The following is a 22118-nucleotide window of genomic DNA, read 5'->3' on the forward strand; positions in this document are numbered from 1 at the left end:
TACTGTTGAGGTTATAACGACAACAGGCCGCGGACTGATGCGAATAATTCATCAAACTGTTCGCGTCTCAGAGAGCTCTGACACATACCTGGTGTTATTACTGGAGGAGCACGGACTGATAATATGAACACAAACGAGCATTACGCGTTTGAGAAAATATTAAAACTAAATCTGTATCCACGCTTTGAGCTGAAGGAGCAGAGAAGATAAACAGTGTTTCTAAACACATTTCAAGAAGAAATAAAAAAAAATAGTTCATGGATTTAAGATGACCTATCATGTTTCTTATATCCTTATTTTGTTGGTTTCTCGAAACGGCATCCGTGTAATAGCAGACTATGTGAGACATTTAATTCGTTAAACGTTTATTATAAAAAGGTTTTAGGGATAATTCTGCAATATGACCTTTAGATTGTGCCTGTTTTATTTATTTTCTCAGAGGTATTTTAATGCGCAAAGGACTGTTTCATCCAAAATGTTTTCTTGAATTCTGCGCCACTTAAACTCAATTCTAAAATGGGATTTACGGATTTTAAATTCATGCTGAATTTATATTACCCTTCACATTATTAACCAAAGATTTGGCAAATTAAAATTAAAGAAAGAAAATGTTTACCCCTCTGATTTACAAAAAAAAACGGAACTCAATTAGAAGCCTATGACAACCAGGGTGTGCGTAATTCTGTGCGTAAATTCTGTCCAAAACCAAACACGACTGTCCAGTTGAAAATGATTATTTTCTTACAGGTAAACTTCTATCTTCTTTCTTATTTGTGCACGTTTGCGTAGAGTGCAACTGACTCCAACAAGCAGAGATTTGCTTCTCGTGCATAGTGCTGAGAGACTTTGGCACCATGGCGCATATTACTGCAAACATCTCCGGACACTCCTCCCCATCCCAGGCGCTCTCCTCTATTGGCTGCCTCCTCTCCACGCTGACATCCAAACCATATAAACCTGGGGGCCTCACACCTTCTCCGGGGTCAAATTTCTTTTGGCAAATCAGAGCAGCCTCTCCGGGAATCCATCGCAAAAAAGAAACACAAGTGGAGCCTCGAACAGCGCCGAGATCCGTCTCTGGATTTATAAAGTTTTTGCGGCCTGTTTCTCCCCGGCTGAAGTCGCTTTCACGCTGATGACGATGTTAATGTTGGTGGCTTTGGTCGGCACGAGAGGTTAAAGCATTGAAGGAAATACATGTTTGAGTGTTGAATGATCTCGGTTGGCTGCAGATCCCCGAGCAGAGAGCGTTTTGGGGCGGCAGCAGAGGCAGACCGAGAGCGAAGGAAAACACGGAAACGAACAGATTTGTCACGCAGCTCAACATGAACCTGATCGGGGGCTACCAGCATCATCACCACCTGATGCACGAGCCCTTCCCGTTCGTCCAGCGGTGTCACCAGGACGCACCCTACTTCCAGAGCTGGGTGGTGAACCACGGAGAGGTGCCGCCGGACTTCCAGATCCAGGCGCCCTACCAGGCCGCGGAGCTCGGACCGCCCGGAGCGACGCACGACGCCCGGCTGGAGGGCGCGCAGGCCGGGATGGGGAAGAGGAGAACGTCGGGGCCGAAGAAGGAGCGCCGGAGGACGGAGAGCATCAACACAGCGTTCGCCGAGCTGCGGGAGTGCATCCCCAACGTCCCCGCGGACACCAAACTGTCGAAAATTAAAACTTTACGCCTGGCGACCAGTTACATCGCCTACCTGATGGACGTGCTGGCCAAAGACTCCGGGGAGACGGAGGGCTTCAAGGCCGAGATTAAGAAATTTGAAAACAGGGATCTGAAACGGAAACGGGAGCCGGTGAGTAAAGACTCAAAATATATTTAAATGCAAATACCTCAAATAAAAAAATAAAAAACTGAAGCTAAAGAGTCATTTTAAAATAACTGGAGGAGAGATTCGGTTTGAATGAAATTATTTTATGTGAAGGTGGAATATTTGGACATTTAGTGAATTAGCTTTAGATAAATAAGTCTGAACTTCATTTTTAAAATGTTACATTTATATTGAAGATCTTTTTTGTCTGAGAGCTAGCCAACTTAAATAAAACCAACATATTAATTTAATTTTTCACATCCAACATGTGTCTGTTATATTAAATATTGTTTTGTTGTCGTTTATGATTCGAGTTACTTTCTTCATGATGGAGCTGCTTTATTCTCTTCATCAGCGCATTATTGCATAGGCTGTTAGCTTTAATATTTAATTTATTAATATTTATTTATTTTGTATTTAACCAGGAAAGACAAAAGGAAAAAAAATAGAATCTAAAAAATCTATTCTTCAAGAGTGTCCTGGCCGAGACAGTTTCACACAAACAACGAGCAGCCAAACATTCAAACACAAAAATCCATCACAGACATTAAAATACACAAATAAAAAATCTGAACAGCAAATGTTTGTCAAGATCATCCACAAACACATCAGGGAGAACATCTACAGCCAGATGTGTCCGCCTCCAAATCATTTAACTTCCTCTTAAAATCAGCGAGAGAAGATCATTAAGTTTCAACTCTTTTTGTAATTCGTTCAGAGTAAAGGAAGCAACAAACTTCAACGCCTTTCCCCACAGCTCAGTTCTGACTGAAGAGTGCAGAATAAACCGGAGTGCAGGGTTACTTTATGCACAAAATAATCTGCTTAATAAATCTGATTCTGAGCTCACAGCTCTGCTGAACGTGACACATGTATTTAACCACTTATTTTTTAAAGTGCAGAATTAAAAAATGTCAGTTTCTTTTTTGTATATTTACATATTTTTAAATTTTCACACGCAGTTAAATTGCACCGTGATATTTTTGAATGTGACGTAACAACGTGCATTAACACCCCGGATGGTTCTAAATTATTCATCATAATTTAAATTAAAATGCACGAGCCGAATACACGAATTAAAACAGTAAAAACGGAAAATATAAATGTTCATAAAGTTTATTTTGTCAACTTAACACACCAACAAAAACATCCATGCTGATCAAATTAAAATGACGCTTTTGTTTTGATGTTAATATATTTATTATATGAGCCTATACTTATGAATTATAAATGTTCTATTTAGAAATTTTTACACAGATTCAGGAATAAATAAAACATTAATGTCCTAATCAAATGACATTGTTGTTGTTTTTGCATTATCAAAACGCCTTCAGGCTGCAGATTGAAATAAACTCAATTATTTTATATAATATTCTAAAGTTTAGGATGAAGGTTTGAATGTTTCACTGACTTTCACTTTGTTAAAAAGCTATGATGTCATGACGCCCCCAAAAACAGCACGTACACAAAATATTATTATATAGAACTTTTTCTGACTGTCAGGGGAGGTCGACTTATTTTATCAGCACGTGGAGAAATATCGCAGGAAATGATGCAATATTCAATAAAACAAAAATGACAGTCAGATGACGAGATGAGGTCCCTGGACTTGTTATGACGTAACTATTATTATATTATATAGATGATGTTATGGTGCGTTTGGTGTCCTTCATAAAATTGTGATGTTATGTTGTGTTTAGTGGACTTGGTGTTGTGGTGTGTTTGGTCATGGGGCTTTTTGTGTCCTTAAAATAAAGGTGGTGTTATGGTGTGTTTGGTGTGCGTGGTGTTATGGTGTGTTTGGTGTGCGTGGTGTTATGGTGTGTTTGGTGTGCGTGGTGTTATGGTGTGTTTGGTGTGCGTGGTGTTATGGTGTGTTTGGTGTGCGTGGTGTTATGGTGTGTTTGGCGTCCTTGATAATAGTGAGTTATCTAATAGTTTTTATAAATGTGTAGATACATATCGCAGGAAGTGACGCAATATCCAGTAAAACAATAAATAAATACAGTTAGACATGAGGTCCCTGGACTTGTTATGACGTAACATTATATGAGCGATGTTATGGTGCGTTTGGTGTTCTGTTGTGTTTGGTCCTTGATCATATGTGTGTGTTACGGTGTGTTTGGTGTCCTTTATAATATGTGTGATGTTATGTTGTGTTTGGTGTCCTTTATAATATGTGTGATGTTATGTTGTGTTTGGTGTCCTTGTTAATATGTGTGTGTTATGTGTGTTTAGGCTGACGGGCTGCAGGAGACGTTAGGAGCCGAGAAGAAAGTGAAGGGCCGGACCGGGTGGCCGCAGCAGGTCTGGGCTCTGGAGCTCAACCAGTGACCCCCCCCCCCCCCCCCCCCCCCTCCTCCTCCTACTAGACTCATATCAGATAAAAAACCACTGACTGACTGAACCCAAACACACCGCTGTGCACAAAAAGGGAGCGAATGAAAGGACAACATGAAGACAAGGTGAACGCAGGAGGACAACAACATCACGAACTCTTTGTTGATCTTCTTTCCTCCTCGTGAGGCTTCAAACAGCTCGCGCAGATCTGCCTGTATGTGTGTTTGATATTCGTGGTATTCATGCGCCCCTCGGTACTGTACACCAGATGTTTCCACGGTGCAAAAACACATCTGTCTCCTCTAAAAAAAAAAAAAAAAAAGTGTTTTATCTGGCGTCGAAAGGCCTTGTTTTCAGAGCTTGATGGAGCAGAAAATTGATAAACTATCAAACTAAACGTGGAGTGAAATTAGAGCAGGGTGTTTTGACTCTTTAATGTTGGAACAGAAAAACTGGGAGAGCAGATTATTAAAGACATGATACTAAAATAAGATGAATACAGTGATTTATTGATTTAAAGTTTAATCCACTGATTCGTTGCAGCTTTGACGCCAAATCATCTTAAAGATATCTTTTTTTAATCAGTCGTGTTTCCTGCAGAGGCTTCCTGGGAAATGCAGTTTTTTTTGTTGGAGGAAATCTTTGTTTTTGGCAGAAACTATTTTATGTTTTATTATTTGATTTGATTACTTTCCTCATGTAGGTTACAGCCTTTTTGCAGGGTTTCAATTTCCATAAAAGTTGAAAAAAATCAGTATGCACGATGAGCCGGATCACCTCTTGTCCAATCCTAATAAATATTTAAAATAATAATAAATACTTTGAAGTAAGAAGACAGCTCATACAGTCTGGATTTTGATCTTAGCGGCACATTCTCTGTTTATGAAATGTGACAAGAAACACCTTGATCAATTCCATTTTAAATATCGATCCCAGATGAAACACTTTTTTTTATTATTGTTTTGCAGGGACGCTTGTTTACGTCACCGTCTCCTCCCGCTGATTCCCGCTAAACCTAAACCCATCACCATGACAACGCAGTGTTACTGACCCGTCAACCTGTATACCTGCTCGGCTGTTGTTGACGTTTTCTTGTAGGAAATTATTGAAAATTGTTCTGAATCTACCTCAAATGAAAAGTCAAATGAATGTTACACACACACACACACACACACACACACACACACACACACACACACACACACACACACACACACACACACACACACACACACACACGTGTTTAAAACTAAAGAGGGATTTAATTGTTACTGTACAGTGGATGTGAAGTGAAATATAGCTCCGTAAATAAATGAATTATTTTAAAACACCAAACCTGTTGTGAGTTTTTTCTTTAATGTGATTTCTGTGAGGGAAATTTACGGATCCCCTGTAGGCCCAAAAAGTAAAATCAAATGTTTTATCTTGTAAGCCTATGTATGATTATCTCTTAAGATAGGTATTATTATTTTACTGTTTGGGCCTTCAGGGGCTCCGTAGGAATTACAGAGATAGCCTAACGTTCAGGTTTTTTTATTTTCGTTAACCTACATTTTCTGTGCGAGAAACCGGAACTGTTCACGAATATTATTTTCGTCCTGTGTTTTTCTGTTGTTGTCGTTGATTTGTGAAAATTGTTTACGAGGAAACGAAAATTGAAAATTTGAAAAAAGAAAACGTAAAGGTTAATGGAGTACGACGGATGATGACGTTAAATACGTTAAATAATAATAATAATAATAATAATACAAATGTTCCGAGATTAAAGTGAAAGGTTGTAGCCTGTGAAAAGAGCAGCTACCCGCCTGTACGTGAACATGATGAGAGGAGAACCCTTAAAGCTTTTTCCTCTTCCACAAAAGAGACAACTTCCTCAAAGTCAGTGTGGTTATTTCCCATGTTCCTTCTATCTTCTCAGGGTCCTGATGTTTTTTGACAATGTGCTGATGATGTGCCAAAAGCATGTGTAGCCTAGTTTCATATCTGCGTAATTAAAGCTCCAACACAACTAATCAAACTGTTGTTTTACCGACTACACAAGGAAGAAGCATCTTTCCTTATCTGTGAAACCTTTACTACTGGAACATACTGCTGCTCTTCAGTTATAGACTAAAATAACGACTTTATACTCCTAAATTAATAATAATAATAATAATAATAATAATAATAATAATAATAATAATAATAATAATAATAAATCAGTTTATCCTCTGCTTGACTCCCAACACATTTAGTGGGGAAATGAAGAGTATACACTTCTTCAGCCACCACTACACCACTGGGAATAACACACATGATTCAAGAACGCTGTGATGAGAACACTGACCATCACAGCGACATGCTGTGCAGCAGACACAGACACGTTTTGAAGGTCTTAATGAAGTTTGATTGACAAACTAATGACCTGAAAACTTTCCTACATTTCATCTTCTGTTACTGCAAATTGATCCGAACACGCTCGAGGAACTTAAAGTTAATACTTGTAAATATATATTTTTTTATTCGTATCTTTTCTTTATTCTATTTGCCCTCACCTGCACGCTCCTCTTCTTCTTCGTGTCTTTTTATTGCTGCAACACTTGAATCCTCCCTCTGGAGATCGATGATCTGAACTGATCTTGAATGTTTCTCATATTTTTTTAAATCATAAAAACGATTATTTATTAAAACAGGAAGTATCTAATTTTTACCTCCATGTCTTCAAAATATTCAGATCTTTAACTTTAACAGTGGGTTGTTTTAATTTGAAGAAAGAAGACCCGGATGTTCGTTTAATTTATAATATTCACTTGCAGCTCATTGGAGAATTACTCAAAGACAGGAAACACGTTTTTATTCTCTTAACTTTATTTTCCATTAACTCTAACATGAAGGTCTCGTGAGTGAAGTGTGCAACGTTCATGGCTTCATGTGAAGTAGTAAAAGTTATTTAAATAAATGGAGTTTAAGATTTAAAATTAGACTCGTTCATCAGCTCAGAGACCCTCAGTGAGCTCCAGCCGTCCTCTCTAGACCAGGGTTTGTCAAAGTGGGGGTCCTGACCCCTCGGGGAGGTCGCCAGCAGGCACTAAGGAGGTCACGGAAACTTGGAGGGAACAGGGAAAGGAAATGGGACGACAATAAAAATCAACTAATGGCTTTATTCATGACGTTTAATAATGAATGCATGTGTGTTTGGATGTTACTGATCACTACTTATTGAATCCTGTGTCCTTTTTCTAAAACGATATTTGATTGGCTGGTGAATTGAACTCGTCTAATCTCTAATCCCATCCCCTGTTCATTCATCTTTAGTGAATAAATCAGTGTAGACCTCATTGAATCCTCACCTGTGTAAATAATGAATACCAGTTTAAGGCTCCGTGTTTGGTAGCCTGGTGTTGCTGCATGTGTGGACAGATAAAGGCAGCTCTCTCTCAGAGGCCCCGATGCATTTCAGTGTTGAAATCATTTGTGGATTAAACAAGGAGAAAAAGCAGCAAGACACCAAAAATAAAGATGAACTACAACATCTTTCTAAAGACAGTTTCACATCTGAACTCCTGAAAATCTCTAGATCATTTCAGGAGGACTGCTCCGGAGATTCTCCTGACCTGTCAGAGGCTAAAGCTGCAAAGGGGGTCCTTAGGGGGGTAAATGGTGACCTAAAAATAAGTTTGACTATAAGGAAATCATTGCACCCTCATTTGATTGAATATTTGACCGTTTCCTTTAATGTAAAAGTCTCCAGGTGTTTTAACCGAGTCGCTCTGTGCTGCTGCTGCTGCAGCAAACAAGAGGAGCGACAGTGACACCTAGGGGCCGAATGAAACTGAAACAACAAAACATCACGACTGCTCTGCTGTTCTTTTTTCCTATAATTTCTTCTTTAGATTTCATTGTAAAGTGAATACACTGTTCTCATATATTTTATAATAAAGATTAATGTTTATTTAAAGATCAGATTTAATTCAGAAAGCATCACAAAGTGCTTCACAGGAGCAAACAAGCCGCCATCTCAGGGATTGTAGCAGCTTGTGAGGAAAGCTTGAACTAGTTTGTCTGAGTCGAGTGTGACAGAAAGGAGAGAAGTTTCTGAAAGAACGATGATCGCCATCTTAATGTTTGTGTAATGTTCCCAGAGGTCGATGGAAACTGAACTGAGGGGGGATGTGATTTGTTGACTTTTTGTTTTGGCCCTACAATCATGAATTCTGTTAAATTAAAGTCACCATGATATGAAAAATACATGTTCCCTGTTTAAATCCAGCCTTCCTGTTACATGTCCATTTATCTGACAAATATATTTAAATAAAGCCTCATCTGAATGTTTTACATCATGTTTTTTTCTCTTCCTGTAAAATGTCTGATGACTCATCCTGCACTACAGGTCGTTTACTTATTTTATGATTAAAAAAGCTATTGATCCAATCAAATTCATCCCAACCTTAAGTCCCGCCTTCTATCTTGTGATTGGTTCTATCCTGTGTCAGTTGGAAATACCCCCGCATTCATGTGGTGTCAGACACATCGGAAAAACACGTTTCTGAGTTGGAAAATGCAAAATGCATGAACACCTGCTCAAAGGGTCATCGGTGGCCCAGTGGTTAGTTTGCACGCCCCATGTACAGAGGCTACAGTCCTGAGAGCGGGCAGCCTGGGTTCAAATCCCATCTGTGGCTTCTTTCCTGCTTGTCATTCCCCGCTCTCTCTCTCCAGTTTCTGACTCTATCCACTGTCCTGTCTCTAAAGGCATCAAAAATCTTTTTAAAAAAAATGAACGCCTGCTCAAGCTCAGGGATGACTTACAGTAGGTGCCTGTCCTGACGTCATACTCGTCATCACATGGCGGATAAAAGACGATTTATTTATGTTGAGATACTTTAGATTAATTCCTGTATTGCACGTCAACATGTTGCTCAAATATAACTTATAACAGAGACATTAAACACTTCTTTGTATCATCCTCTGAAAACACAGGAACACACTGAAGTCAGAAGAACGATTTTCTTACCTGGAAAGCCGGACTATCTGAGGAGCACCTGAATGCAGCACAGGGCATGACACGGCATTCTCTCCAAGTTCTGTTTCACAGGACTTTAGGAAAACAGAAGTTCATTCTTACAAACAGCTGAAAAACAATCTGAGGTCGGAGAGAAAAACAAACAGACTCCACAGTTGTTGCTTCCTGTACAATACATTTATTATAATCATCATTAGGAGCAATAAGCGGCCATCTTTAAATATGTTCTTTTCTTCTAATACATCAATTAGGTTAATGCGGCGTGGCCTATCTGTTAATAAAGTTGGGTGTTATCTACATGACGCTAACAAAACCTACAAGCAAAACTGAAAATATAACAGACGGTACAAAAAGAAAAAAGAACCCTGTTAAAAAGTCGACCGAGTCGGTGTGGTGGACAAACTGAGAAAGTGTGTGAGAGAGAGGAGGCAGAGTGTGTGTGTGTGAGAGGACGCAGAGTGTGTGTGTGACAGAGGACGCAGAGTGTGTGTACAAGACTGATTATAGCACACACACACACACATAAATCCAAAAAGATGCAAAACCAAAAGTTGTTCTTTTTGTGTGCATGTTTTGGCGATGCATTATTTTGGACTTTTAGCTTCGAGCAGTCGGACTCTTCATATGTAACGTTTCATTCTAACATGAGGTCACTGCACAATTCTCATCAAGGCGTGTGGCTCCATGTAACTGATTAAAAAAAAAAAGCGTACGATCCCCGATGTAACCGCCATCTCTGCTTCCATTTGTCTCTGCTTCAAGTCACAAAGAAACGTTGTGATGTCAGACTGTTAACCTCAAAACCAGTTCACAAAGAACCCTCAGAATAATAAATAAAAGAATTCATTTTTCTTCCCCACAAAGAACATAAACCACTTCAGGAGTCAGGAAGCTGATGTCGAGACGTGAACGGTCAACTTCTGTGACTCTGGGCGCTGAATGAGATTCAAGTTGGACTTTTTAAGACTTCAAGACGGCGATACAAACAGACGCCATCGGCCATAAAAATGTAAAAATACTTTAAAGAGCTCGTTAGGGGACGTTCAATAAAATGTGATTTTTGGAAGGAGAGCATCTTGGGAAATGTAGTTTTTAACTGACTGATGGTTCAAAGGAAAAAAAGGTTAACAGTGAGCAGGGCAGCATGTTCACAGATGTGACCTGATCACACACACACACACACAAGTTCCCCGCACACAAACGGAGGAAATCAAAGAGACGCGACTTTTTACAACTTAAGGCTGAACTAAAGAGAAAGGTAGAAATCTGGACTACAAAGAAAAAATGAAAGAAGCTACGAGTGTGTTCAAACGTACGTGAAACAGCTAGCGAGGGTGGAAAGAGCGGGTCATGGCCGAGTGCTACATGGTTCACCAGCGTCAGTCTTTGAATGCATCACGCCCGGTTTGGAAACGAGCGACTGAGAAGATTACACTTTGTTTTTAAATATCATTGAGAATAAAAGGTCTTTCTTTGAATCCTGATTCTGACGTGCTAAATGCAGCAAAAGGCGCCGCCCTCTTCCCAACAATTCATTCACTCGCTATAAAACCGAAACAGTCGATTATCATTCAGGTACAAAACACATTTCCGTTTTGGCACAAGCATCCCTCGCGCTGAAAAATGTTAACAGTCAAACCGGCAAAAGAAAAATCCCCAAAATCCCTAAAACACGTTTTTGTCTTCTTCCCTCTTAAGGCAGCCGTTTTGTCCATTGCATTCAAACACAGATTGGACACTTTTCTTTTGTACATATCGACAGTAACATGACAGCGTGGCGACCTAGAGCCCTGCGGAGGGAGTCCCGCTACTCAACAGTCTTTAGAGGTTTTTCCCTGTGGAGGAGAGGATGAGGAGGCGTGGGGGGGAGGGGGGTTAACCCTTCCCTCCCTGAATGCTCCTCCATGTGAGTTAAACGTCCTCTACGGGACAGCATGAGTTTGTGTCGGGGTGTTTGGGAGGACGGGAGCAGTGACAGGAGGAGCTGGTTTTGGTTGTTGTAACTGTTAGTGGAGTCCAGGTTTTGGTGAATTGCTGTTTTGTCTCCGTTTCTGTTGGCGTGTGTGTTGGAGCTACTGCTGCTGTGGGTGCTGTTGATAAGTTTAGTCCAGAGGTTTTCCGCCGTCGCCCTTCTGGTCCAAGCGGCTCTTGCTGCTCTTCACCATGTAAATAAAGTAGGTCAGCGTCTCCTTCTCGTTCACCGGAATATTCCTGAAGTGACGACTCACCGTCTGCAGAGGAGGAGGAAAAAAAACGGAGTGTAAGTCTTTATATGTGATTTTTGATCCAGCAGATGTCGCCCTTGAGCTCCAGCATGAAACCAAAACAACTCGCACTGCATTGTTGTGTTAGCATGCTAACGCTAGCGATCTTTATTCTGCTCGTATCTTCACACTGCATGTAAATTTAGAGTCAGCCGGCCGTCCAGGCGATGTAAACAAAGTGAAGATAGGACTCTGAAAACTCTGAAAACATCACAGACAGTGGGACTCGGGTGTTACACCCATTGTAGACAGTCATGACTCAGAGTTATTTTCAGAGGAGATACTTGATTCCTACATTTAAGTCTGAAAAATCACATATAAAGACTTTACAAAGGGACACACATGGCGTTTTCACACATGCACAAAACTCCTGAAAACTTCCTGAAACTTTTGGAGGTGAGCTGCAGTAAGACTTTACTCTTAAATCTGTCAGCCATGTAGTTAAATATCCATGTGGAGTCAGGGATGAGCTGATGTGAGAACACAACAGGAAATATTCAGGAGGGAGGGGGTGATGACGTTTATAATCCTGCAAGCAGCGCACGACCAGAGACAGAATGACTCGTGTGCAAACGATGCTATCCCAAAGAAATGTTGACAAAACAGCGTGCACACATCAGAAAAGGCGTCGTACACACTGTCGTCTATGTCTGCACACTTTGCTAAACACACCTGTTAACACAATGGCATTTTTGTAAGCTGTGTTACAAAGCGTCTTTTTAACCACGTGGCACTGTGCTGTGAGAGATGATGAACTGTTCCTGATCACCATCATGTTGTCTCAGTTACACAGTAAAAAAAGGAAATGCAATATAAAATAGTTTAGAAAGCAGCTGCAGGATTGTTAGAAACACAACATGAACTCTGTGCACACTGAGAAGTGAAAAAGTCAGCTGTGAGACTTTCAACAGAAACTAAGAGGAGAGAACAGATCACTCCTGTTTTAACGACGTCACACTGGTTTAACATTTCTTTTAAAGCACTTCACGCTCTGGCCCAGAATACATATGTGCACTGCTGTCCCCTTATCAGCACAGTTTGCAGCCTGAGATCCTCCGACAGAAACCTCCTCACTGTTCAGAATCTACTTTTAAATCACTCAAAGACTTCTCTTTATCAGAAGACCTTCTTGTAATACTTGGTGTTTTACTTATTTGATTTCTATGTTCTGTAAAGCGCTTTGTGACGTTGGTTTTGAGTGCTTCATAAATAAACTTTCTCATAATTAGAAGTGACTCTAAAGGAACGAACAGATACACATAATCATCATGGAGAAATTCATGAAGCTAATTTGTAAATGAACCTTAAAGAGAAAAGAGCTAACATGCTCAGAGCAGTGTGTCACTGATTCTGGTGAACATACTGGGACAGCTGTAACTGGTTGAGGGCTGTTGACTGGTGCTTTATTAATGATGTGGGAGGCTCATTCATACGAGGGCCTGAACCTGACTAATAGCCCGGGGAAACATTCAACTTACAGCCCAGTCTCATTCATTCACTCATCCGTTCCCGATGTGACAGCACAGTCACATCCGACCTCCCCCCCCGCCAAAGACAGACTGGGACCTCTACACACAGGGGATGTGATTGTAAGGATGTGGGTCAGGCCAGCTGCACTAAGTCCACCTGTTGAAAGAGTAAATTAGTCTAACAATCTCTCCTTGACCAATTAGTGCGGAGTAAGACCTGTGACACTACGTATATCACAGAAAACGAGGGACATGGAGCCGAGGGCCGAGAAGAAAGAGCCGGGTACGTCTAATGAGGGGAAGCTCAGTGCTGCGCGGTACGAACGACTGGACTGCTGATTCAAACGTCTTCCTTAAAAAGAAAAAAAGTTGTGCTGCTTCAAAGCTACTGAATAGAGATTGGTGAGAAGAGGAAAACGAGGTACATGAGTTTACATTAAAGGTGTTACTTTAGTTTCTAATCTGAGGTTTGACAGACGTGAAGAAGTTCTGCAACACTGTCAACACACAAAAGGTCAGACATTATAAACCTCTGAAGGCAGCACAGCAGTTCATGCACGCCATGATTTTATCCTCATTTAAATACTGTGTCGCTGTTTGGGTGCAAGCCGACCAGACAACAGTCACACACCTGTCAGGTCTTTATATAAACAGGCACTGAGAATACTGGATCAGAAATCAGGCTGATTGCATCACTGCTTCATTCTAAAGAAACACGACATACTGAGTTTCTTTTATTTCATTTTATAAATCTGATTTGAGGAAATTTAAACGACCTCGCTCCAGAAACAATCTGTCAGCTGGTAAAGAAACCAGAACGAGGGCGACGTTGGGTGTAAGCTTTAACTACATGTGGTCAGACTATTTTTTTAAAAAGTGTGTGCACATTTACCATCAGCGCCCCGTACTTGCATCACCTCACAGCGTTCTTGAGCTTTCAAGTAACATCAACTGAGACTGAAGCCAGTTTGCATGCAGGTGATACACAGATTGACCATGCTAAGTACTCTACAGCTCCACACAGACTATCAGGATCTTACACACTCACACAACTGAAATAACTGGAATGGTTAAGGTAAGAGCGCCCAGGTAGAGAGTGCAGGAGGAGGAGGTGTCTTCAGTAATGGTGGGTTTTTCTGAGATTATATCACTGCATCATGTATGAGGACAACATGTTAGTGCTACCTCAGGTGAGCACTAACGAGTCTAAACTAGTGTGCATGTCTGACTGTATGTGTATGTGGTGCTTCCGCAATGTGAATTCACAGACTGGGACACCAATATTACACCGGAGCGGAATCAGACATGATGACGGCTGAGCATATTTACAACACTTCTGCGGAAAAGCAGTCTGAAAGGGTCTAAAACTGTCATTCAATGAAGTCGTACAAAAGTGGGAGCACTAAAGTTTCCACAAACCTCACCCCGAGATCAGGAACACAACCAGAGACGACATGCATGTGAGCTCTTACCTCTGCCAGCTGGGCCTTATTGAGTCCTGGTCTGGTCTGCAGCTTGTAATGTCTCTTGTAACGTCTCAATGTGTTCACCTGCAGCTGGAAAAGGTCGACCTGAAGGAACAACAGAGAAATGGAGTCAGTGAGTGAACAGTGATGGAGGCTTTGTTTTCATCCTGCCCTCCATTTTGGATGCATTTTAACGATTCACTCGAGGACTCCCAGAGGTGCTCGTCTCTTTTTCAGCTTTTAAAGGAGGTGGAAGTTTAATGTTCACTATGAGAATTAAAATGGGTCACTGAAGTAATTTTCAACTTCAGCTATCGTGCATATTTACAAAGATGTGTATCGCTTATCAGCTGGTTAATGTGCACTTTCCTTATTCAATAACTTAAATCATTTAAATAAACCGCGATGTGTTGAACATTATGAGTAATGATTCAGGCCACATTACCTCGGGCACCTCCACATCGTGATCCGGGGACTCTCCTCCATCGTCGCTGGTCTTCCTCTTTCTCTTGTTGCGGACGCTCTGGATAAAGTTCTTATGGAAGTCGCAGATGTAGAGGTGTCGCACCTGGAAAGAGAACGAGGAGTATGAAAGGAGAAGTCTACGGTGCACAACACATCTGCGTAGTTTAACAGTCAAAGGCATCAGTGTCTTCTCATCTACAGCATTAATATGATATACTATGGTGGCTTTTCTAAATTCTTGAATACAGGTTTTACAATACAAGCCTTTTAGTACCAACACCAGATGATACTTTCAATAGTTTGATAGCTCTTCCACCAAACTTGTTTTCTTTGCTTTAGTAAACACAACTTCTTAAATGACCTCTGCACTTGGTGGAGCATCGACTAAAAAGCAGCTGAGATTTGCAGTTTTTCTTTTCTGTAATGTCAATAAGTGATCGACAGAAGCTTTCTTCAGCGTAGTGTCGTCTCAGCTAAATGAAACATCATCTGTATCTTCCTCTGAACTCATTTGCCCTCATTTCTCTTGGCTTCACTCACAACATGTAAACAAACGTTCAGCAGTCCCAACATTCCTGGAGAAAAAAACACTTGTTAGCAAACCACATAACGCCCACTTAAATCAACTGAGCTGTATTGTTTGATTAAGAAGCCAAACAATGCTTTCTGGGAATCTGAGAGCCAATGAAAAGGCTGTGAGTACAACAGGGACGTACAGCAGCTAAAGCTTATTCATTCAGCATGCCTTCTCCTGCAGAAGACACAGCTGTGTGCATGAGGACCCTTACAGACCCCTGGAGAGTCTTATTCTACTCTTCCATTTAGTGCATTGTGTCTGCATCCAGTTGTCTTTAGTATTCATCAGGTACAAGCCACACAGCAGGAATGTCCCCCCGCCCCCCGCCACAGACTCGCTGTGTCTTTGTGTGGTGACTTCATTTATACAAAATGCACCTTTAAAAAGAACGCAGACTGAGCAAAAAAACTACCTGAAATGAATTTAAATATTTATTTGAAACAACTTAGTTTTGGCTCTGTGACAGCATTGTGATTAGCATAAGAAAAGACATTAAATGTTCTGAACTGTGACATTAACGTCGATCTATAAGGGCTGATTTAGAAAACAAAGGACAGAGACTAACGAGGACGTTAACTTTAACATGACGGGTGTTTGTCAACACAGTTAGTTTCATCACTCTAAGCTGAAAAATGGCGGCTCAAAGTGAATGTTGAATCTATGTAAACAAACCTTTTTCTTACTAGCCGATTGCGAATCAAATGTGGTTCATTTAAAGTTTGTACTAGGATGTTCAGTTGCTGTCCATCTAAAGCTACCTCAATTAGCTGGAGGTATTAATACACAACATGTGTTAGTTGTTGCAGCAGTGATTTGGGAAGGACTCTGTTGTCCTGCACGTCGTCATGGCAACCAAGGCCCAGCCGAGAATACTGATATGGCTGCAGAGACATATCGATCCCTCAATGCATAGCAATATATATTTTCCCAATTCAATATCGATAGATTAAACTCCAACACGTTCTAAGCTGAATCATAGCTGCACAATCTAAATGATAAGGAGTCTAAAAAGGAGGGAAGATAAAATACACTTCACCTCCATGTAATTACAGAACAGTTATGTTTATTATTTTGGTGTTGTATATGCTCAGGCAAACGTGCACTTTAGAGCAGTGGTTCTGAACTGGGGGGTCGGGACCCAGAGGTGGGTCATGGAGCCATTTTCTGTGGGTCATGAATGTCGCAAACATGTTTGTTTTGTTAAGTTTCTTGCTTCTGTTGCATGTTTTGTACCAACTGAGGTCCACAGTGCACAATTTTTCAGTCGATCAATTTTCAATCGATTTCGATTGGTCGAGAAATTTGGTTCGCGATTTTTCCATGGGGAGATGGTGGTGGGTCCTGAGGTTAGACGAGTTGAGAGCCACTGCTTTAGAGCATACTTTAAAATACATTTCTAAGTCTAAAATTATACAAATAATGCACATATAATTATTGAATGACTTCTGTCTTCTATGTGTATTTTTTGAATCAATTATATTGTGAGGTTCTTGACAATACCAAACCCTAGCAGACAGTAAGACCAAGCTGGATGAACAAAGTAAATCTCCCTCTTTATGTCTTCATGTTTACTAACTAGCTACCTCGGTTGACAGGTAAAGACTGAAGTTTTCCCAGAAGTAAACATTCAGCAATCACTGTATACAGAAGAGGATCGGGAACCCTGACATGTTTTGAACAGCTGTAAAAATGCCAGATTATAGCAGAAGTGTTAGTTTCCATCTGTTGTCCCTCGGCAGGTAACAGAGAAAGACAAATTACAAATAAAATACAAATACAAAGGCACAAGTGACACAAGACAATAATAGAGGTTAAAGGTGGTCACAGACTTGTTTGAGGTGTGTTTTGAAGGTTGCATATGTTTGTGAGTCTCTTATTGTGAGTGGGAGAATATTCCAGTATTTAGTTCCTTTGACTGACAGAACAGTTTGTCTGAATGTAGTGCGTCTGTATGGGGCCTCACAGTCTCCTCGGGCTGTGGCCCTGGTGCCGATCCCACTGGCAGACTTTTGAAAGTCCTTCAAAGGAGGAGGAGGGTGCAAAGTTTTACATATAAAACATGCATTTTTAAAATGAACAAAATTATGAAAATTTAGTAAATGATGTTTATCTAAAAGAGTGCAATGGTGAAACGAAGCTGAAGATGTTTATGGCGTTTTTAAAAAGAGGATTGGCTGAAGTGACCATGTGGTTACAGGATTCAATATGTGAAAGAAGTTTGACTCCCCCACTAATAATTATAATTTTGATCACGGAGATATGAGTTCAGTCTCGGAATATAGACTTTAAATGCACCATGTGGACTTTAAACGTCTCATTTGGACCCCTCCCTCTCCTCTTCATATTTATGACTTTAAACCACAGAGTTGAGACTTTTTCCAGGTTAAAGTCAAACCCTCCCAGTGACCCTCCTCCTCCTCCTCACCCTGAACCCTGACTCAGGGGGAGCTTCACAGGTCAGTACTCACACTCTTGTCGATGTCCAGCTTGAGTTTCTTCTGGGAGATGCTCTTCTGGATCCTCTTGCTGAAGGAGGCGTTTCCAGCCGAGCGGCCGCAGCGCTCCCCGTCCTCGATCAGACAGCAGCTCTGACCGTAAAACGGAGGAGCAGGAGGTCCGTCGTGACTGTCCTCCTCCGTGCTGAACCCATTCATCCTGGGACAGTGTACGGCTCCGTGTGCGGTGAAACAAACACTGAACAAAGCTCGGAGCTGGATCGGCTGCAGAGCCTCTTGTTGTTGTCGCGCTGCTCAGCTAGCGTTTGCTATGCTAGGCTAAGTGGCTAGCTAGCCTGTGAGCTAACAACCACAGAGGTTTAGCACTAACTCAGCAGACTTTCTTCGAAACGCGTCCGCCAGAGGTTGAATAAATGTTCCATGAGATATCAGTCCAACACACAGGACACAAACAACAGCTGAAGCTAACGCAGTGCTACTTTCAGAGCTAGCTGTCGTCGCTAACAGACAGATTCCTCCGGTGAGACCGTTAACTGACCGTTACGACCTCCACACGACAGTCACTCTAACGACTCGATGCTAAAACGCAACAACCGGCTTCAGCAGACCGAAAACTTTGTAGAAATCACCGTAATTCACAGACTGTACCTCGACAACCGCGGCACTCTTTCAGAACACCTCGTACAATGGACATGCTCCGTCTCTCTGGCGGAAGTTCCCATCCCAGCCGCTGATTTGCCAATTTGTCACAAGAGGCGGGCCCAGCGTCCGTATACGCTTTTCTAATTGGCTACAAGCAAAATCAATTTTCTTGTGGCACTTCCTGTTTCTGTGTCATGTTTTCGACGATGAAGAGCAGTTAAAAGGATGGCCTCCCTCCGTCCACATTTAAAATGGATTTAAACACAGAAGAAACTTAATAGTAGTAAAAAAATATGTGATTTGTACATATAATTAAGACGTTTTAAAAATGTACGTCTTAGTTTGAACACCTGTTAAAAAAACTGCTGCGCATGTATCCACGGGAAACCCACTTTGAATCAGTCGTGACGTCACACTTAAAGCTCGAAACGTCATCATATTTTGATGAGGAATTTAAAGGTGCACTTTGTAGATTTGGTGGTGAAATTTGAAAGTTGGAGAAATGAAACAATTCTATTCTGTATTTTCTGAACTGAATCCTTCAAACAGGAACCAGATGTTCCTCTGAGGAGAGTTTGTGTATAGAGTTATGAACATCTGTACATTTCTCCAGCTTATACATTTCTCTAACTCCAAAGTGCACCTCTAAATATTTTTGAGGTTAAATATATATTAACAAATGTAGATATGCTGCTTGGAGTCATTTGTGAAATGTTCAATAGTTGAAATTCCTGTTTATCAACTGGAAAGTAAATAAAGAACGTAAAAACAACAACTTAAAGCTTGATACACAGAAAGACACATACAAACACAAACACTCACACTTACATAGACACAACAGGGCAGATTAAAGTGCTCCTTACAGTTCATGGGCGTCGGATGATTTTGCAGTATCACTCAGTCTACTGAGCTTCGTGCTGTCTTCTGACACTGTCCTTTCAATTCTCAAACAATACTTCATCATGTGTTTGTTATTTGTATTTGTTGGTGTTTGTGTGAGGGATAAAACACGACCTGTGAGATACATTTAATGTCACTGTTTAGTAATTGAAAATGAACAATGCAAACAGGGTCTTCCAAATGAAACAAACATTTTCTTGTGAAACTATGGTGACTATGTTTTAAAACTGAATCTGCTGATGTACTCAGACCCTTACTCACCCAATAAAATCTAATAGAAAAAGCTTGATACCATTGGCCAGGCTCATGATTTATAACAGACCCTTACGGCTGCTTGATTAACTATTTAAAGACGTGTTTAACAACAACTGTACTGAATTGTTTGGCAGACAGACTCTGTGTCTGCAGATGTGTTCTCACTGCAGGGAGACTCCTCTTTGTTAATGTATGTCTCAGTGTTTCAACCACACGAGGGAGCCAGAGGTTAACAAATGAATAAAAACCGTGGAGATGACCTTAAAGCTCCTTCATATAGCCTCCTGTACGTTGTACTGTGGTATTATTGTGATGTAAAGGGCTATTCCAGCTGTTTGGCATTGTATTCAAACAAGTGTTTGGATGCACAAAGGTTATAAGAGTTTTTTATTTTACAGCTTATTTTGCCTTTATTTGTAGAGATAGGCCAGTGGAAAGAGCCATGAATCAGGCAGAGAGAGAGAGTGGGGAATGACATGACATCCACTAGGCTACTGGTGCCCCCTTTTATTTTGACTCTTTGTTTTCAATTTCAACTGTTTGAATCAGTTTTGCATGCTGTGTAATTAAGGGTTTCTGTAAAATAAAGAGGCTATTTTTGGTTTAGTTTTTATTCGTGTTGTTGTCAACATTGCTGCTGTTGTTGCTGCGTCCCCTGGACACCTGGGCATAGGCGGTGATCAAAGCCACACGTCGAGAGGACGAGAGTAAACGTTGGGTTAATAGCAAAAAGCACAGAAAATAATATAAACTAAAGAAAATCTGTTTGCAGAACCAAGAGGCAGTTTCAAATGTATTAGAGTGAAGAAATGTTGATGCACGTGATGAATAAAAACTTGAACCAGTAAAATTTGGAGATGTGTATCTGTGACCCCCCGGGGGAGTCCAAATGTCAAACTGCTTTAAAGAGAAGAAGGTTTGGATTTGATGTGATGGATTTGGCGTTGTGTGGGATTTATCTGCTGTAAATGTCAAACAGACAGGACCGCTGCTCGGAGATGTTAGACCTTGGATGCTGAAGCTGAACTGGTGAAGATAAAGGACTGTGTGAACCAGTTTGAAGGTTTAAATGTGTGTTTGTATCTGTAGCTGGATGGTAACACTGAAGGCTTTGTAGGAAAATAGGATGAGAAGCAGTGACTCATTCAAAACAGGGATCGCAGCAAACACCTTCAAGAGATCTTTCCTTGAATGCATGCATAACGTTTCAGACCATGTGCACATAATATAAATATGTGCACATAACGCTGGTTAAACGTCCTACATGGTTGAGTCCAGATGCTTTTTGTGGCCGCAAATATCTGCAGCCAGGATCCCAAAATCGTACTTGCCGTTTTCACACACATATACTCCTTTAAAGGTTTGGAGGATTTCAGGGACGCTGACCCTAAATCTTCCTGACTTGCCTGTTCACATAAGCAGCTCAAAGCGGGAAACTTTCCCTGCCAAACGGGAGGGTGGAGGAGGAGGAGTTTCAGGAGACAAGACATGACGTACAAAAGGACAGTAGGGAGTGGCGGACGAAGCAACAGATTAAAAAAATCAACAACAAAGCAACAGAGTCTGGATTTCAACGATACCAAAATCGATACGGATACTGACATGAAAGATGTCCTAACGTAAAAATGATTCTATGACAGAATTCTGTTTGCTGCTTTCCAACTCCTCCTCCTGGGCTAATTTTCACCAGAAGCTCACACTCACTGCAGGATGAGTGTCCATGTTAACTGCTTATAGCTACACTGCAAGCTAACCTGAGAATATCATATTTGTTGTAATAAAAAAACTCATAATTTAGCAAGCTAGCACAAGCTAACCTCTAATGTTTGGTACCTACCTGTCCAACAGAAAGCAGGAAAACTCCACGTCTGCAAGTTAAAAACAACACAAGGTTCACCCTTGTTTACTTGAGGAGAAGTCTGTATTTGATTTTTTTAAGGAAAAAGCTACTTACTCTACCTTCACAACAGGGTCCTAAGTCTCTGACTAGACTCTTCTCCTCTGTCGCCCCCCGGTGGTGGAATGAACTTCCAAACTCCATGTGATCTGCAGAGTCCCTCTGCACCTTTAAGAAAAAGCTAAAGACCCAGCTCTTTCATGAATACCTACTAACTTAATGATGATGGTCTCCATATTATTGATGATGATGATGGTAATGACGATGGTTTTTGTTTGATAACGACGACTTATAAGATGGTTTCTATACTGATTAGAGCTCTCAAGAACTGCCCTCAATGTTGTGCTTTGCCTCTGGTCACTTCCTGTCAGCACCTGTGTGTCCAATCAGACTCAAAGCTGATCGTTTGCTCTTACTGACATTGTTCCCTTTTTTCTAGATCCTTGCTTGTGTTGTTCTTACTCTCTGATGTACGTCGCTTTGGAGAAAAGAGTCTGATAAGTGAATTGAAGAATTGTAGAAAGCTTGAAACCAAAAGAGCGGAGGCTGTTTTTTTTTACAGACT

The 22118-nt window shown here is 40.9% G+C and overlaps 2 protein-coding genes across 3 annotated transcripts in view; one reads left to right on the plus strand and one right to left on the minus strand.

The window, feature by feature from the left end:
• Nucleotides 1-968: 968 nt before the first annotated feature.
• LOC132988636 (heart- and neural crest derivatives-expressed protein 1-like) overlaps nucleotides 969-22118 on the plus strand; it is a 449400-nt gene continuing 428250 nt past the window's right edge. The window contains exons 1-2 of one of the 2 annotated variants that reach the window (XR_009675830.1): nucleotides 969-1805; nucleotides 4059-4744. Coding sequence is in view for 1 of the 2 variants with exons in the window: in XM_061056175.1 (XP_060912158.1) it covers nucleotides 1326-1805; nucleotides 4059-4154 (576 nt within the window). In the remaining variant the exon portion in view is untranslated. Of the gene's footprint in view, nucleotides 1806-4058; nucleotides 4876-22118 lie in introns of those variants that run through there. The other variant, XM_061056175.1, reaches the window with a different exon arrangement.
• On the minus strand, nucleotides 9318-18859 carry sap30l (sap30-like). Its single transcript, XM_061056176.1, has 4 exons — nucleotides 17872-18859; nucleotides 14807-14929; nucleotides 14368-14466; nucleotides 9318-11393 (listed from the first exon to the last, which is right to left on the minus strand). The coding sequence occupies exons 1-4, from the start codon at nucleotides 18055-18057 to the stop codon at nucleotides 11265-11267; spliced, it is 537 nt and encodes a 178-aa protein (XP_060912159.1). The 5' UTR covers nucleotides 18058-18859; the 3' UTR covers nucleotides 9318-11264.

The sequence above is a fragment of the Labrus mixtus genome, chromosome 14 (genome assembly GCF_963584025.1).
Source record: "Labrus mixtus chromosome 14, fLabMix1.1, whole genome shotgun sequence".
NCBI classification, from domain to species: Eukaryota; Metazoa; Chordata; class Actinopteri; order Labriformes; family Labridae; genus Labrus; species Labrus mixtus.